The sequence below is a fragment of the Phaethon aethereus genome (assembly GCF_964289735.1).
Source record: "Phaethon aethereus genome assembly, chromosome: 13".
Taxonomy (NCBI): domain Eukaryota; kingdom Metazoa; phylum Chordata; class Aves; order Phaethontiformes; family Phaethontidae; genus Phaethon; species Phaethon aethereus.
The window spans coordinates 1,483,062-1,501,445 of record NC_138589.1 but is presented as its reverse complement, the minus strand read 5'-3'; the positions used below and the strand labels follow the sequence as shown (position 1 = coordinate 1,501,445).

The 18,384-nt window shown below is 44.9% G+C and overlaps 1 protein-coding gene across 3 annotated transcripts in view; it reads right to left on the bottom strand.

Moving 5' to 3' along the window:
- Nucleotides 1–18,384, bottom strand: part of RANBP10 (RAN binding protein 10) — a gene marked incomplete at its 5' end in the record, with an annotated part of 54,649 nt that overhangs the window by 25,572 nt on the left and 10,693 nt on the right. For 2 of the 3 annotated variants that reach the window (XM_082005520.1, XM_082005521.1), the window contains one exon: nucleotides 5,823–5,990. The exons of the other annotated variant lie outside the window; for it this stretch is intronic. In XM_082005520.1, coding sequence (XP_081861646.1) covers nucleotides 5,823–5,990 — 168 coding nt within the window. The remainder of the gene's footprint in view (nucleotides 1–5,822; nucleotides 5,991–18,384) is intronic. 3 annotated transcript variants of the gene reach the window in all.

Sequence of the window (18,384 nt, the reverse complement as noted above, 5' to 3'; positions counted from 1 at the left end):
ATCATCAAGGCGGTGATATAAAACCATTAAAAGAAGGTTCAATGCTGGGCAACAGTGTGAATGACATCTTCATCTGCCATCTAACCAAAGGACTTCCACCTTTCTGTGACTAACGCGCTTATAGACGTCCTCATGCATGCAACATGCTTGCGGACCTTCTAGCCCAACCCTACTCTCCACCCAGCAACAAGCACCCTGTCTGCCTCATAGCTGGCCATTTTCTTCACAAGACATTTCAGAATTCAATTTGCACAAGACAACGTACATTTGGGTGATCAGCCACAGCACTCCATTTCCTATACGGCAGGATACTCCTCCAGCATCTGTTTAGGTAACCGTAACTGAGAATGCAGGGGCAGTGCTGATGGATTGCCATAAGCAACACCACATTCAGCAAGACGGGCATCCTGAAGAGTAGACTAGGAAATGTCAGCCTGTGAAACACTTGAATACTTCTACAACTTGCTGCTGAGGAGAAGCACTATTAAACCCACACAGCTCTACCTGCTCTTGGAAACAGTCATCCTCCAATCAAGCCACTTGGGTTCTTACAGAGAAGCAAGGCTGTAGACAAGTTTGATATTTTCCATTCAATTTAAATTTGTTTCATCTAAAGACTTGTTTAAAACTTCCCAAGGCTCTTGCTCTCTGCAAACTTAATTTGAAGGTTTGGGGACAAACCTGTTAAACCTGGGAAGGACATCTGTGGATCTCTATGACAAGCAGATTCCTTCATCATCTTTAATGTTCCTATTAGTCTCTAAATTGGTTGCAGAAAGGGTATTTTACTTTAGAGGTTAACTCGGTCTTTCCAAGTGCCTGCACTAGAACTCGCACTACGGGACGTTTTCTGTGCCAAGACTTCAGAGGGTTGCGTGCTCTTTTTATAGCCCTGCTGCTCCATTTACCTTGGTCTGCTGTCAAAGTCTGAGATCTGAAACACTCCTCCATTAGTCCCTGAGCAAACTCATCCACTTAATCCCAGAGACCTGCGGCAGTCACATTCCCGCATCATGCCCTGTGTCCAAGGCTCTCTGCTTAGTGGCTGGAGCCCCAACATTTCTCACATTTCTCCCTCTTTCTCTCCTTATTCACTCTCACCACACTTCTAGCCAATCTCATCGTGTTTTTTACTGCCAGGACTCTGCTCAGAACTTGTCAAAAGCATTTAATCAGTAGGCAGAAGACATTTAAGACATTTTCCAAACCAGAGAATTAAGACTACATACGATGTCAAACAGTTTTCATTTTTCACGTGACGTCTCCAAACAAAGTTCAAGACTTAGCTCCAACCAGAACATCCAGAATTGGTCATGGCCAAGAAAACAGCTGTTACACAGTGCTCCTGATGGATCTGATTAAATGGAAGAGTATGGAGACAATGGAAGATCATAGTTAAGCAACAAGAGAAATCCCAAAGAAAACAAAGGGGGGTTCTCTAATTAACAGATGAAAAGGAGAGGATTAAAATGGTGAAGAGAGAAATGGTGAAATTTTATCATCTTTAGGGAAAGACAAAGCTACAGTAATTAAAAGCGAGACAAATTCAAATGCCCTGAGGTGTGGCCCTGAAACCCTGCTGTCAAGCTAACTGGCATCACAAAGGGGCTGATTAGTCTCATGAATATTTTTGGTATCTGCAGCAGGATTACAGAATGACCTCATTTCCTAAGAGGAGAGAGATACAGCTTCAATGGCTTTATGTCATGGAACGTCAAGAAAAAGCAGATTCATCCCCTTCCTGGTAAACCTTGGGTTTACACAACACAGAAGTGAGATTCTCGGGTCCAAGATCTTCAAGGAGATGCTTCCACCAGCGCAGAAAGCATTCTGACTTCCAAATAAATCATTGCTCCCACCTCCACCTGGTCTTGGCTGCTCTGCTGACACCTGCCTCACCCCCTCTTCTCAGACCTATTTGTTCTGTCCCCGTGAGAAGCTGTGTAACAGCCAGATGACTGCTATCTCTGGTCTACGGGGCTCCTCTCCTCAGTGTTCAATGGGAAGACTTCTCTTAAATGCTGCGTTTCTTTATCATTGGCACAAATAGACACTACTGGCCCTTAACAACAGTCTTCCTGGCTAAGGTTTTCATTCTGCTTTTCTAAAAAGACCGTAAAATGTTCCAGCGGCTTTTATCAGTCAGTCCAGCAATGACTGATGGTCTGCTACTCCCTAGTACCTCCATCACTCTGTCTCCTCTAACCACACCATCTCTCCTCTCTGAGTGGAAGCATTATGCCACTACAGATCAAAAAGAAGCTGGTACATGAATGAGCCAGTTGCGAACGCTCAGGAGAGTCTCCTACCTATAATTTTCTCATACATCTCATGTCTTGTACCGTACATCTGCAAAGCCCACGAAGAGGATACCCAGGAGACAGCAATAATCTAACGCTGTTCTCCAAGCACTGTGTAATTTAATTCCCTTCCTTTCCTGTTTCTTCCCGCTGGCATTGTTCACTGCTGGGGTAGGCTACTCCCCAAGGGATCATCCAATGTCAGGTTAGAAAACAAAAGCCTTCCACCCAAAAAAACCCCAAACATCTTTGAAGGAAAAGGAGCACTAAAAGTCAAGAAATGAAAGCCAGGTAACTTCACTGGAGATAAAGACCTCCAAACATCCCAACTAAAACAAATCTCCGAGCAGGACACGAGGCAAAGAATCAGAGGATGGTAATGACGAAATGCAATACAGAAATCACCGAACTGTGCTCTTCGTTTGGCTTCATCTGCCCAAAACGCCCAGGCGCAACACAGCCCTGGGAACAGAACGGAGGACAGAGCACGGGACAACTTTTCAACCGACACGCCTTCTACTCTGCAGGCTCCTGGTCACTAAAAAGGAGTTAAATTTCCAATGAACACATTTGTATTCATTAAATAGAAGACCTGGCCTCTTCCTGACTGTTATACTTTCGTTGTGATGAAAAGTAACAGCACGCTCAGGCTAAAAAATGGTGAAGCTGGAAAACCACCTACTCAAACAAAGGGAAACAGCCAGGGGGGCACAGCACAGATCACTATACTACTTCTGTGTAAATATAGACTAAAAATCAAGGACAGCAACTAAAAGGAGAGATTTTGTGAAGTCTTTTGAACTATTTCAGCACCTTAGTCACTGTGGTATGGTGAACTTGTCGCATTCCTAAGCAACAGCTCCTACTCTGTACTGTCAGCTTGTTGCTTTCACACCTCAACTTGTCTTCCCATATGGGATTGACAAGGGAAACACCCAGAGATTATGAGTTAAATTTAGAATAATCCAGCTATTAGAAATCTGGGCAACTAACTAATACTTATGGACTACAAATGACTCCTAGTGCCTCTACTAGTGACTGATCTCACTAGGCAGTAAGCCACAAGTCTTCACTAGGAGTCCCCCAGCATCACATATAGTCTGGCTGCTAAATAGTTGTAATTTCAAAAAAGAAGCCAGATCAGACACTCAAGTCTGAGAAGCTTCCCGCTGGGCTTCTGATCAAGGCTCCATTTATAAAATTAGAATGTTAAAAACAAGTCTCAAAGGATGCTTAAACAATTATTTTTTTCCATTCAGGGCTGGAGACCTCTTGACCTGTTGCAAAGCATCAGGACTAGTTGCTGAAAGCACGGTCACAGACTCAATCGAGAACGCTTCTCAGAAGGCATGTGCCTCATTTCTAGGCAACCATCCCCTCACAAATCAACAAATGGTGGGTATGAAATTAGAGGAATACTGAAAAAAATGCATGAGCACCAGGCCTTCCTGTTTCTGCCTCAAAGGAAGGATCTTTCTTCAGATTTGAGGGGGAAAAGCCCGCATCTCAGATCCGTATCTCTGCTATACATGTAGCATAGTGCGCTACCTTTACAGAACCAGAGACTGGCTGAGGTTGGAGGCACCCATGGAGGCCATCTGGTCCAACGCCTCTGCTCAAGCAGGGCCACCCAGAGCTAGTTGCCCAGGACCGCGTCCAGACAAATTCTGAATACCTCCAAGGGCTGAGACTCCACAACTCCTCTGGGCAACTTGTGCCAGAGCTTGATCACCCTCAGTGAAAGTGTCTCCTGATGTTCGGCAGGAACCTGCTGTCTCTGGTCCTGGCACTGGGCACCGCTGAGAAGAGCCTGGTTCTGTCTGCTTTGCACCCTCCCTTCAGGTATTTATACATATTGATGAGATCCCTCTGAGCCTCCTCTTCACCAGCCTGAACAGCTCCAGCTCTCTCAGCCTTTCCTCCTAGGACAGATGCTCCAATCCCTTCATCATCATCATCAACCATAGGAAGGGCACGGAGGTGCTGGAGTGCGTCCAGAGAAGGGCAACGAAGCTGGTGAGGGGTCTGGAGCACAAGTCTGATGAGGAGCGGCTGGGGGAACTGGGGGTGTTCAGTCTGGAGAAGAGGAGGCTGAGGGGAGACCTTATCGCTCTCTACAACTACCTGAAAGCGGGTTGTGGTGAGGTGGGTGTTGGTCTCTTCTCCCAAGAAACTAGCGATAGAACGAGAGGAGACGGCCTCAAGATGTGCCAGGGGAGGTTTAGGCTGAGTATTAGGAAAAATTTCTTTGCTGGAAGAGTGGTCAAGCATTGGAACAGGCTGCCCAGGGAGGTGGTGGAGTCACCATCCCTGGAGGTGTTTAAAAAACATGTGGACGTGGCACGTTGGGACATGGTTTAGTGGCATGGTGGTGTTGGGTTGATGGTTGGACTTGATGATCTCAGAGGCCTTTTCCAACCTTATTCTATGATTCTGTCAACTTGGCAGGCCTTTGCTTGACTCTGTCCAATACATCCAACTCCCTCTAACACTGGGGAGCCCAGTACTCTTCCCCGAGAGCTCACCAGAAATTATGCACTCTGCAGGTACACACACTGCACTCCAATCCTACTCCTTCCACCTGCCCAGCCAGTGACTCAAGCCAACTTTTGTTCTGTTAAGTGTTTTGATTGGGGTATTTTTCTACCAGCTTCTTCATCATGAATTCAACAAAGTAGAATCGACACAGCAAGGAGAAGCAAAGGAAAGGAGGAAAGGAGTGCTTGTCCCTGCCAAACCAAATGAAGTCCAGCACAAAAATTTAGATGAATTTATCAAAATTTACTGCATGTCTTAGGTGACAAAAAAAACCGACAAGAATTTATGTGGGGTGGAGAATATGTCATCCCAGGGGAAGATATTTTAGGTGATATTTTAGCCACAAGTTTCTATTTTAGACAAATCAGATACGACATATGCCTGGAAAACATCTACGAGATATGAGATACTCCTTTGGGCAAAATTTTGAAGTCCTTAACTTTAAGAGAACTACTGAAACAACTGTGGAATGAACCAAATTACACGTCAGTGCTTAAGCAAGACTTCTTATGCTGAATTAATGTCTAGCTTTGGGGATGCTTGGACCAACGTGTTAAGGCTTCCAGAATGACAAGTCCCTTTAAAAATGAAAAGACACCGATACAGTGGCTTTGTAGGTAGTTGAATAATACACTAACGAAACTTCCCACTTCTTTATTTCCCTGTTTCCCAGACATTAGCCATCTTATCCAACCTCCCACTGTCTGTGCAGCGGCAGAGGAAAGGAGTAGAAGCTGGGGATGCAATCCTAACCTACCTAAACAAATCAAGTAGCATAGAAAACATTTTACGTGCCGGAAGTATTCATGCCTTGGAGCCAGTTTACAACTCCTGACCGCTGCTGAGTGCTCTTTTTCTCCCCTGTTTCTTAAATCTTACCCACAGATGTGGGACAAGAGTTACAACACGTGCGAAGTATTGAGTAAACAGCAGCAAGAGCAGGGCAGGAGCATCCCCCTCCCGCGAACAACTTTACTTACTTACCTAAACTGTGGCCGTTTTTTGTGTAGAAGCAGGTATTGTTGATAAGGTTGACACAGCAGCCGATCACATCTCCAGTGGTGAACGTAGGGCCATAGGGCTGTCCTGTCCCCGAAGAACAGAAGGAGTGCCCGTCATCACCGTGGTACCCATAAGAATGTTTATCCCATCCTGCAAAAGACAAGATAAAAGAACAGGTCAGCAATGGAGCTTAGCAGAACGACATAGCAACTACAGCTCTCAGGACGCAATTTTTTGGTAGGAAATTCGAAGTTTTGATTCCCACTCCTGATTCACTCCAAGATTACTTTTTACACACCAGTACCTGAAAAGAAATTAATGGTCTTCAGTCATAACACACCGTTTGGGTTTCAACCTCATTTGTCCCTTATGAGAAATAATAAAAAGAACAGATTGCCGAAAGTCATTTTGACAAGGATTTTTTTCTTTTAAAAAAACATTAAAACCCTGTTTCTGTTTTATCTTGCCTGCGGTGAAACAAGCTCCTCTTTGTAAAACATTTGTGTTTCCCACTAACACAATCTTCCAGCAAAAGCATTTAATAAAATAATTCTCAGCCAATTGCAGCTTTGTCTGTAAGCGTAACCGAATGGCTAGAGGCAATTTTTGCATCCTCATATTTACATTTCCCTTCTAACATTCGATAAAGAATTCTGTGTCTCCTTGAGCAACATTTCGCATTCTGTAGACAGCTTAAAACACAACCCTTAAATGTCAGTGGGCAATTTTCAAAGTCGTCGATTCTAACATTAATATCTTTTATTTCTTCTGCCAGTAACACTGTGCCTAAGGTTAAAGCTGGGCTCAGGGAGCGCACCCTGCAATCACGTGCTCTTTTCTACATCTCGCAGTAATTCGTTATTCTGAGTTCCTGATTTTGTTCTATCCTACTCCAATTCTGTTCTACACTCTTTTGTGAATCTCCTACATGTAGGAACGCCAGGTATAACTGGTAACTATTGCAAAGAAGAGAGATTAAGCCTTCCTTTAAAAGCTGACATGTTCTTCAGGCAAGACATTGGTCTTCTCTTTTCAGGATTCATCTCCCTCTTGCAGAGGAGAGGACAGTGCTCCCATGGTTGTGGCCACAGGTGATCCAGTGAATGCCACCTGAATCTACTAACCCGTGCCTGCCAACTTCAGGGGCCACTACTGCTCAAGATGGTTTATCCTTGCCTCTCTTAGGAGACCAGCCGGCAGGCAGGGAGTCATGAGGAACAGTCCTCTTACCAGAGAGCTTAAAGAAAGCATGACACACTCTGTCATATAGAAGACTTCCAGAAGAATCAGGATTTTCTCCAGCTCTTTGGAGCGTTCCTATGAATTACACAGTCAAAACCACATCTCACAGAGAGATGTACTTCTATCAAAAAGCCTGAGATAGACACAACATTAATAACAACTTAAATGGATACGGTTGGATCCTTAGGCAGACGGTGCCAACTGAAGTGGAAGCAAAAGAAGGTGCTTTGACCATCTACTGGTCTTCTACAACCTAGTGTAGAATCTGTTAAATGTGGAACAATGGTTTTGGCAAAAGGACTATGGAGGAAATGCAAAGATCACAAGATCACAAGAAGAGAGGGGTTAAAAAGTAGAAAGTGCACATCCTGCAATATGGCAAAAAAAGTCCAAGCACAGTGCAAACCACAGGGAGGAGCCTGGTGAAGGTGGGCTGGAGCACTTCAGCAAGCCACGATTTTCCTACAAAAACAACAACATGAGGGCACTCGAATTTTAACCCTGTAAAATGGTGCTCAGCTACACGCACTCAGGTATCTTATCATCAGCAGACCCACATGCTCAGGGCTTCTCAGAAAAGCATGAAACATTCGGTGCATGCCCAAGGCCTTCCGTTTATTGCACCACACCACATGAATGCCAACGGGAAAGTCAGGGAATGGAGCAAGACTGAAAACATACCACGATCCAAGATTTTGGACCTCAGGGCAAAGTTTGGGGGTGAAAGGTGTGAAGGACTCCTAGCAAATCTTAGCCTAGAAATGGTGAATAATTTCCTTTGTTTAGTCCCACACATCCACAGGAACTGAGATGTCCCAAGAGTCAGCTCCGTCTTCCCTCAGACCAGCTCCAAACAAGCTGTTGACAGTAGCACTAGTCCCGTTTAATATCTTTATGAAAGACAGGGACAACAGCACAGACAGCACCCTCAGCAAGCTCAAAAACGATGCCAAACTGGGTTGTCAAAAACAAAGGAGGGAGTGATAGAGGCTCTAGAGTCTGTTGTCAAACTCTCGCTGCTAAGACTCCATATAGTAAAAATAACATTGAAATACTGAGTTTTTAACACCGTGGCTCTTTTCCACTATCTCTTTTATTTTCTCTGATGCTGGCCCGTGAAAGCCTGCCATCACTGATCTATTATTTTAGTCTCCCCAAAACCAGACCTGTTACATGTGTGTCAGTTCAGAACTTCTCTAATGAAGCTGTTGGTAACTTCAGATAGCTCTAATCAATTTATCTCCCAAGCAACTTAATAATACATTGCAAATAAAAACTTCTTGCTCTTCTGCATACAAAACACTCCTGGCATTACAAAGCATTCAATAAGACCTTTTCACCAGTTACATCTAAGTAGCCAGATGCTCACACATCACGCACCAGGTAAGGCTACCATGAGAAATGCAACACCGTGCCCAACCATGAGGACAATTTCACAAAATACTTGTGCCAATGCAGACACTACAGGTTGTGCAGTATAAGAAAAAAAAGGTTTTGTTACCTAAGGATTACTGAAAAAAGCCCTCCTCCTGCTCCTGTAAGACTTGTGCTTCAGAGTATTAGTACTTGCTGTACCACCAAGGGTGGTGAGGAACTCATTGATGAGATGAGCTCCAATGAGAAGTGACTGGATAAAGGCTTTGAGGACCCTGTCAAATTTGGTATGTATTGCAACAATACCTGGAAAAGGCTTGATTTGAATCGTATTCTCCACAGACAACTACTAATAGCACCAGTTCAGGAAATCTCACTTATCCAGCACTTTGCTAATGATACACAGAGTTAACTTTTTCAACTCAAATGTTGTGTAGTGCTGAATCTAGACCTGATACAACCCTCAGTGTTTTAAATCCTGGCTGTCAGCCTTATCAAATCACCATGGTCATCTTAAAAAAACAAGGCAGATTTGTTTGAGAGAACTTACTGTACTTGCAATAAACATAAGCTGAGTGGCGTTAATTATATGCCTAACCTTTAGTTGTTTATTAACCAAACAATGTACCAGTATTTCTAAAATTCTGCCCAGAATAAACATGAGGGTAATGGCATACAGGTCATTCCAGCACTGGCAAACTTCAGTCATGCTGAAATTTCCTAGTAATCCAAATTAAAAATAACAATCAGCACTTCTAACACTTCTAGGTCAAAGTTATCTGGGCCTGTTGACTTAAATAGCATATCCCTATCGAAAGCGTCTGGCATTATCTCCCGTTACCAGCAGAGCGGGGAATAACTCATCACACGTATTTTGCAAATACATCCTCCAACTTCTCTCCAAATACAAAACCACTTGCTGAAAACTTGGGACTTTTCTGCCTCATTAACAATTTATTATCGCCACCTAGTAATAGGTCTATGATATTACAACCTTTTCTTTGACTCCTACGACACCATTCGCACCTCCAGTCACTCAACAGCTTCTTCCTTTAGAAAATCTAATGCTGTTTTAATAAGGGCTGAATCAGACTTCCTATACGCCTTCCCTTAACATCTGCAAATTCTCCGGACGTTTTAACCTTCGCACCATTTGTACTCAAGTACTTCCAGAAGCTACTGTTGTGACCCAGAAGGCAGAGATGAGATGTTATCCGCACGTTCTTAAAGAAAGTGGCCATAGGGGATAGGGGGTCAACCCGCGTACGTGTCCTGTTCAAGAAGTGGATGCTTATGAGACAGCATAAGCATCGGACATGCACGTACCAAGTTCTTACTGAAGAGCATTACCACTTTCCAACCACCCACAGCAGAGACACGTACTGAGCCAGATGGAGATTCTCTTCACTTTGGACTCCTCATACAACCTCCTTGCCATTAAACTGTCCAATCCTCCTTTAAGCACATGTGAACGTTCACACCATTCACTGTATCCTGCAACAAGGAGTCTCCCAGAGGCACGAAAACACGCCTCCTACTACTCGGATTTGACACCCTGTAGTTCTTGCACTGAAGGCAGCAAACTATGTATTCAATCCCTCCAGAACGTACATCATTATATTGACCTCTACAAAATCCCCCATAATCAGTCCTTTTCCAGACTGATGAGTCCTCGCCTATTTAGCCATTTCCTGCATTTCCAAGCATCACCATCTGAAACTTTTGCAGGTTTACGGTGTTACTTTTGAGGATGGAGATGGAGGTGCACCATGGAGAAGGGAGCAGGTTATAGTTGTTCTCTGTACGATCCCTCTGCGAGTTAATCCTAGCATTCTCCCCTTTATTATCCTTTTAACCACCAAACTGATGTTTGCGTGATGCTATCGTTATCAGTCCAAAACACGTCATCGCTCTTGCCCACGAAGTGACAATGTTCTTTCTGCATGGATTCTGATCTGGTATCTTCACCGCCGGCACACTCAGCCTCAGCTTGCTCCCACAGCTCCTCTCCAACACCTTCCACCTTACCACACTCAGGAGCTCGCAATCCTCAACAGCTAGAGCAGTCCATCCTGGGCTAGTGAGGTGCAGGCAGCTCCTTCTAAAGAAAATCTTGGGAGTACCCATGCACAAAAAGTTTCTGTTTGGCAACTCATTCCAACAAGGCTGTGGGGTTTAAATAACATCCCATTTCAGTCCTTTGGTGATCTAGACATCTAGACTGATGCTGACATCTACAGCAGTGGACACTTCGCACCTACGTGCAGCTGACCATGTCTAAAAATTCTCAAATGCAAGTGCAGCTTCCTTAAAAAATTTCAGAAATCTGGACAACAAGATTGAAGAATGTGCTTTTCTTTTTGTACTAAGTAGATCATGGATCCCCGAAAGGCCACATGCTGCAGTCTGAAATCTAGTGAGCTAGTGTGGCTGGAGGGTTCAGTCAGCACAGTTCTCCCGTTCTTTCCTTTTCCTTCCCCATGCTCTCCTCAAAAGCACAAAATCATTTTGAAGAGAGAAGACAGGCAGAGAACAGAAAGGATTTGGCCACCTGGCCCACGGTAGTGGGCAAAGCAGAACCTAAACATCCCACCTCCTAAGGCTCCTGCAGAACCACTCTGCAGCTGGGACCTCAGCAGCTAGTGAACAAAAGAGGTTCAAACGCTGTCCCTTTGAAATGAACACTTCAACCCCAAACTCAAATTATGTGCATAGTATTTATTAAGAGCCGGACAGATGCAGAATAACTCAAACTGTGCAATCAATCAGAGAATGGGAAGAAAGAAAACCAGAAACCATGAGTAGTGCTTGGGAGGATATTTTTCTACGTTCAGCACCAAACCGAAGTTCTGTTTGGCCTGCTAACAAGAAAAAGCAGATACACTGATCTTCTGGGCAGACTATCTTGATCCCAACACACAGTGGGGGGGGGGGGGGGGGGGGGAAGAACAGCAAGTTCCATTGCTGCTGCTTGATAAACAGGCCAGAATTATGCAACATCAGACCACATGGCAGACAAGTCTTGAGTAACTTCAGGACCCAGTTACAGGATCAACTCATAAATGCTCACTCCTAAGCGAGCACTGGAGTTAGATGAAGTGTGCTACCCAGTATTCCTAACCATCCTACATCCATCCCTCTTTGATCTCTCCTTGCCCACTCAACAGCAGTCCTGCTTTACTCTTGACTTTTTGGCCCTGAACATCTACACCTGAGATCAGGCTCTGCCTCACAAAGCAGCAACAGGAAACTGGTACTATCGGGTTGGGACACCATTTACCTCTTAGCACTGTGGAAATAACACGTCATTTTATCTTTCCACTTCAAGAGCAACGTGCACAGAACCTCATCTGGTAGGGACTGGGTAAAACTAGCATCATGGCTACATGACACATGCAGGAACACAAGGACCTGGATACGCTGCTCGATTTTGAAAGCACGTAACATCAGGCCATATACACGAGAGGCAACGCAGCGGAGGATGCCCTGTACCAAGAGCAACAGGTATTTGCTGGCCTGCGGCTCCTTCCGCACAGAGTGTGGAGAAGGATGGAAACTGATGACCTCCCCCCCGTGCAGCAAGGTTCAAACATGCTAGACTCGCCAGCGGACATGGGAGAACCAGGAAGGCAACATTCACAGAGATCATGGAAAATGATGGCTGTTCCAGTAAATTACAGCCTGATACCTCAGACTCTTCCTGCTCTGTCACGTGCCAGGCTTAAAAAGATGGCAGACAGCTGGACTTTACCGTTGCCACATGGACCATCCCCTGCCCATGCACATTCCAGGGGAGAAACATGTTCCACTGCCGCTCAGCCCATACATTCAAGGAACCAGCACCCGTTGCAGAAGCTGCTGCAAAGGGCAGGGTCCTGCTCACAACAAGTTCGGTGGTGGCCTGACCCGCGATCAGGAAAACCTGAAACATCTAAAGTAGTAAGTGATGTCGGTGAAGTATGCATTTGGTCACATGAAGAGGAGGTGGGAGGCTCCTCGGAAAGAATCTGAAGATTTGTAAACAGGATTTGTGCCCGTTGTATCCTGAGTAATGTGAGAGTCTGGAGGCTAATTCTTCAGGAGAGACCTCAGCGACTGCTCTACGCAGAACTCTTTGCAGTGTCTGCACCTTTCTGGATTTTACCTGTGCCTACTCTTGTATTTTGAACCACTTTTCATCTTTCTCCCCTCCCTGTTTTTGTCCAGTATTTCTCCTGTGGCATTCCTCTTCCCACTCCTCCGGCCAGCCAGCCTAGCTCCCACAGCTGCCCGTGCCAGGGCAAGCAGCGTGCAAACAGTAGTCGCGGAGGGACAAGAACTTGTGTCAACACACTGAAACAAACCAAACAAAATAATTTTAATAAGATTTATTGAATCCAAAGTCTAGCAGAAGCAGATGTACAAACTTTGCTTGGGGAATGGGATGTTGACGGTGGAGCCAGCTACGGAGCCCAGCGTCGCCGCTGGACCATGTTCTGCACTGCTGCTGCTGCTCAGCCAGCTTGGGTCTTTGGCAGCTGCAGAGTACGATGCCAGCGGAGGGGAAGGTACATTAAACAGAGGCTGAACAGATGAATACGGTGCAGGGCGAAGGAGGATGTTGCTGTTCAGAGTTGCTTCTACAGTCTCCTGGGCAGAGCAGCCCCAGGCAGGGACTGGCGTCTGAGGGGACAGGGAAAAATAAATATGGGGAAGGAGCCGTTCTCCCAGCAGAAGAAGAACCACCCTCTACTGACTGCTCTACCATCCTGTGGTGGACTTGGCTCTGCCAGCGGACGTACCTTTGGTGCACATTAGCGCACAGCAGTGAAGCCATGCCTTCGCCCCTAGCAAAGCCTTCAGCTCTAGAGCTTCACCTCTACAGCTGTGCTCCTACAGCCTTAGAAGCTAAATGCCTGGTCAAGAAAAGCCTGTTGCCCCAAGAAGCATCTGGGGTGCTGCAGCATCTCAGCTGTAGTTCAGTTTTACAGCCTTTATGCCAAACCATATGAAGTTGCACAAACATCAGATGCTTGGGTGAGAGCAAGGAGGTAGCTTTGTTTTTCTTCATTCAACCATGCTTCAGAACCAGATCACCTATTACTGTTGCAACAACACATCTTTCTGTTTTCATATCCAGCCTACAAAAAATAGCTGCTCAGTGGCCACGGCAACCTATGCTATAGATTTGGGGTGGTGGGATTAGGGGAGGCATGGTCCTGGCATGGAATAGCTGTCTAGCTGGTTCATGTAAGAGGAGGTACAGTCCGGTCGCCAGCTGCAGGACAGGAATAGGACCAGGGAGCAGCGTGTTTAGCATATTACAGCATCTTCCTGGCAGAACTTCAAAGGCCTGGACATCTGCCCAGAAAGCGTTAAGGGGAAAAAAAAAAAAAAGTCCCCAAAACCCACTTACCTAGGGGCACCAGGAAATGAAGAAATCCTAGCTAGTAAACACCCCAACTTTTTATCCATGTACCTTCTTTCTTGTAACAGCTTCCAATTCTTCTGCAAAGCGGTGAAACAACTTTGAATGCAGTAGTGGCCCAAACGCTGCACTGCAGGACCAATGTGTACATAGAAAATAAAACCACTTCACCTCGTGGAGGACGAACTTCTTAAAGTAGGGATTGGACATGCTCAGCTCTCATAGTCCCTGTAGCATCACACCGAATCGCGTACGAGGTAACGGAGCAGCGTAACCACATCACTGCACACATCCCAGAGAAAATCGGCTGTATAGTGGCCTCCCCGTGCCCCAGTTCCCAGCAGATCAAGTAGATTCATCCAAGGCCAGTTTGGCCACTACAGAGCAACACCAGATGATGTTAATCAAAACGTGCAGGACTCTTGGCAGGCCCAGCTGTAGGTTTGGCTCAGAGGCTATTCCATGTTTTTGAATAAAGTACTTTGCACTTGCAACTGTAAAAGAGACAAAGCTCAGACCAAACCCTCACAGTAGAAGGACTTCAATGTGGCAAGCATCTGAAGTTGGGGGGGGGGGGGTGGGGGGGGTGGGTGAGAAAAAATGAAAAAAATCACAGCATCTCTCTCATATTAACAGAGAGCAGGAACAAAAGGACACAGTGACCCAAAGATCAAAAAGACTCCAAGGAAGACAGCTAAAAAGGCCTGCAAGAGTTTGGGAGGTCCAGCAGAACGTGGGTGCTAACAAGCATTGCCTGATCCACCACGGAGACTGTAAGCAGAAAGCAACATCGTAAAATTTCCCTTTTAACAATATTGATCTGGAATGGCGATTTTTAGACCAGATTAGCAACTCCTACCATTTGACAGCTACTGCATGGTAACTAGCCTCTAAAACAACATCAAACCACAGTCTACACTTAATTGTATAAAATGACACTACCTACTGACTCATAAAAAGAAAAAAACAAAACCAGAAGGCTCTGGATGGCTGCAACATGGGCAGTACCGTGTCAACAGGAATGGTCTGTTCCACCTGCCCCAGAAATTTGTTAATGAATCCATTCCACCATTACCTAGCATGCTCCTCACCACAGAATACAGTAATCAAGACAAAAATCCTACTTCCTTGAATGAATAAAAATGGCAAGCCCTTCTAACCTACAAGCTTGATGGGTCATCTTCTGCCAGAGTCAGAACATGATCTGGTCTTCCCTATACCAGAGAGGTCAAGATGTGCTACAAGCCGTTTTTATAGCCCTCTAAAGAGCACAACACGCTTAAAGCACAACTACAAAGCAGGTTGGTTCTATCTGCAAAGGCAAGGCTCAAAAAGCTCTCTAGCATGATCAGCTCATCACTGTACTGCAATATCTATTATATTCCTTGACACACAACACTGGAGGGGGTGGGGAGAAGTGCAGGGGCACAAAACAAGGTAGGACAGGGATTAAAAAAAAAAAAAAATTCAGATGAGGAGTTTTGCCATTTATCTATTAAGTGGCAGGGGCAAAGAACAAGTTGGGCACAAAAGCTTATCCCGTACACAGCCTTCGAATCTCATCATACTAAATAATTCACATGTTCACTTATATGCCGACTTTTCAACTTTTAGCTGACGGGCAAGAACACCTTTATAAAATATTAAGACACCTTCAGAAAAATCTTGCAAGATAACGGGCAAGAGTCATTTTACAGAGACATTGAGGCAGAGCAGTTAAATGACTCCGCCAAAAGCGACGTCAGAGCTCACTGCGGAACGCAGGGGGCTAGAACTCGGCTACTATTAAAAACAATCCCTAAAATGGTATTTAATGAGGTAAGAAAATTATGAACGAGAAAGTATTTATGTAAACACAAGACTTCTCTCTGGAGAGAGAAGTCTTCCAGAAGAAGTGCCTCTCAGGATGTGAAGGGGTTGCAACAAGGCCCTCTAAACCGAGGTTCCTTAAATATTTTCCACATCAGTTAAGGTAAAGCAACAGGGTTTTCTGAAAAGGATCACATTTATCCATCAGTAAAAACAGCTGCTATCTATCAGTTTGAGTTGTAGTGAAATTTAGCTTTGCGTTGATGTTCACTTTTATCCCAAAAGCTCAAATAATAGGTACAGCCACCATAAAGAAACTTCTTTTAATCTGAAGAACAAGCACTGCCGATCACAACTCCTGTTGACAGCTAAATTGCTGCCTCTGATTTCCTGGTCAACTGTCACTAAGATTGCCTGGATTGTCCGTAATCTGTGCGAAAGCTGGAGATGCAACCCATGTTATCGGTGAAGGCCAAATCACAAACCTCAGTACTCAATGCCGTCTCCACTCCGCTTTGGAAACTCTGTTTTCACATGGCACAAACCCAACACAACCTGCCGCATGCCAGAAAGCTCCACGCAAAGGCAGGCTCCAGCGTACCCGTATCATAAATTTCTGGGAACATGTTGCATGAGAAAAAAGTGCAGAAGCTCTACGAGGAGCCAGCCCATCTCCAAAATGGTTGTGGCACAGAAATCAGGGCATGGAAAAACACAGGACAGCCATACGCCCTGACTAAGAATTACTTACCCGCACTGATGCCCAAGCATTTCTTAGCCAGTAGAAACACTTTCTTTGATTAATCTTCCAAGGCCAAGGTTACTGCCTTGAAATACCGATTCATGGTTTTGTTCAGCTTGAATGATACCGCTAAGCACTTTCCCAAATATTCCAGGGTGAAGCATGGTTACTGAAAGCCCAGCTTTTGGTTTGCCTCCTCCATTCAAACCTGAAGTCTGTGTGCCCAAAAGCTAGTCTAATTGAAAAGACCAAAAGAAAAAAAAAAAAGAAAGAAAATAAAAACATCACCTCCCTAAAAACCTGACCAAATGGCTGGCAGCAGTTTTTTCCGGCTGCAGACAGGGCAATCAATACAACCAATACAAGAAAACACGTGAACTGAAGTGGGTCTGAAGGGGAAAAAGGCAGTAACTTTTATTTTATACAAACCTAATTTTCACATAAATAGCCATAAATAAACCATGAGATTAAATTTCACCTTCATTCAGAAGGTTATTCACCGCAATTCTGTGGTTCAGGAGCTGGTTTTGTTGCTCTCCAGCTCTGAACACATCTGAAAGAGAGTGTCAGGTCTAGGCCTGACCTCATTCGAGGAACTGGATCATCACCACCCGGGCGTCACTCTTCAGCAAGCATCATGCAGCGTACTAAGATAACCGTCCAACTCCTCCATGCCATGCCAACTCACCCAGTATCAGCTCTTAGCAGAAGGCTCACGTTTTACAACACGTCCCACCTAAACAGGTCGTATCCCGCTATGTGCAAGATAACCTAATTAGGGGAGGCACACCTAACGAGCAGAGCAGAGGCGTGCATGGGGGACGGAGGCTTTGGCAGCCACGAAGGTAAGGAAAGAAACTGCACATTCTTCGAGGTACAACTATAACCGCCAGTTCAGCATTTCTTGATTTGCTTATTCTCGACAGCTTATAAAGACCGTACGAGTCCATCCAACTACAGAACTTACACACCACACGTCAGCACCACAACTCCAAAAAAACAAGACCTGTTGGGAAGAAAAAGGGAACCAGTGGTACATAAACTAACGAACAAAATTTGTGCGTTTCTTGCACTTCCTGCACAGCACATTTGTAGTGAAGGTTGGCAAGGATCTACCCAACAGGATAGCTCAAGCTTCTAAAGCTGGACTCCTCCATCCCCCTCCAACTTTCCTTCATCAAGCTCTTTTTCCAGTCCCCATCACGGGTAGACAAGACGTGAGCTGACCACCTCTGCCAGGCTCCATAAAAGCTGTTTCCCCAGATGAGGCCAGCCACATGTGAGACACCATGCCCAGACAAAGGAGCAGCAGGATAAAGATAAATGCTACCACATGCCTGAAGGCCAACAATATTTCCAACTACCGATTTCAAGAAAATATACTTTTATACTGCATTTTAAAAGAACGGCTGATCTGAATTCAGGTTATTCAAACGCCGTAACAACACAATCTAATCTAAATCATAGCTCAATATGTATTTTATAACAAAACCATCACAGTGATCCTTGTACACCGGTTCAGCCCACGACCTTCCCCTCCTGTACCAAAATGCGCCCAGTTAATTCTTTTAACTGTATATTGGTAAGTTTTAACTTTGGATGTCTCCAAAACTTAGATCTTGCAAATCCAACCTTTCTCAAAAAGCCAACTATCAATATGTGAAAAACTCAGGAATGTGGAAGAATGACCTTCCAGTTCTTCTAGGAGCTGAAGATGGGATATGAATGAATTCATAGCAAATGCATCAAATCCATTTCAATATTCAAGCTGGAATTTCCACACAAGTTCAAGCAACCTCAGCACGCAAAGTAGGATCTGAGAAAACTGACCGGGAAGTGAGGAGGCTTAAGTGGGAAGAGGAGAAGGCAACCAAGCAATTAAGTGGAGCTTGGCAGACCCTGACTGGTAGTGGATAGGTCAAACATAAAATACAAGATTCACAAAGATATGTAGAACTTTTCTTTTTTTA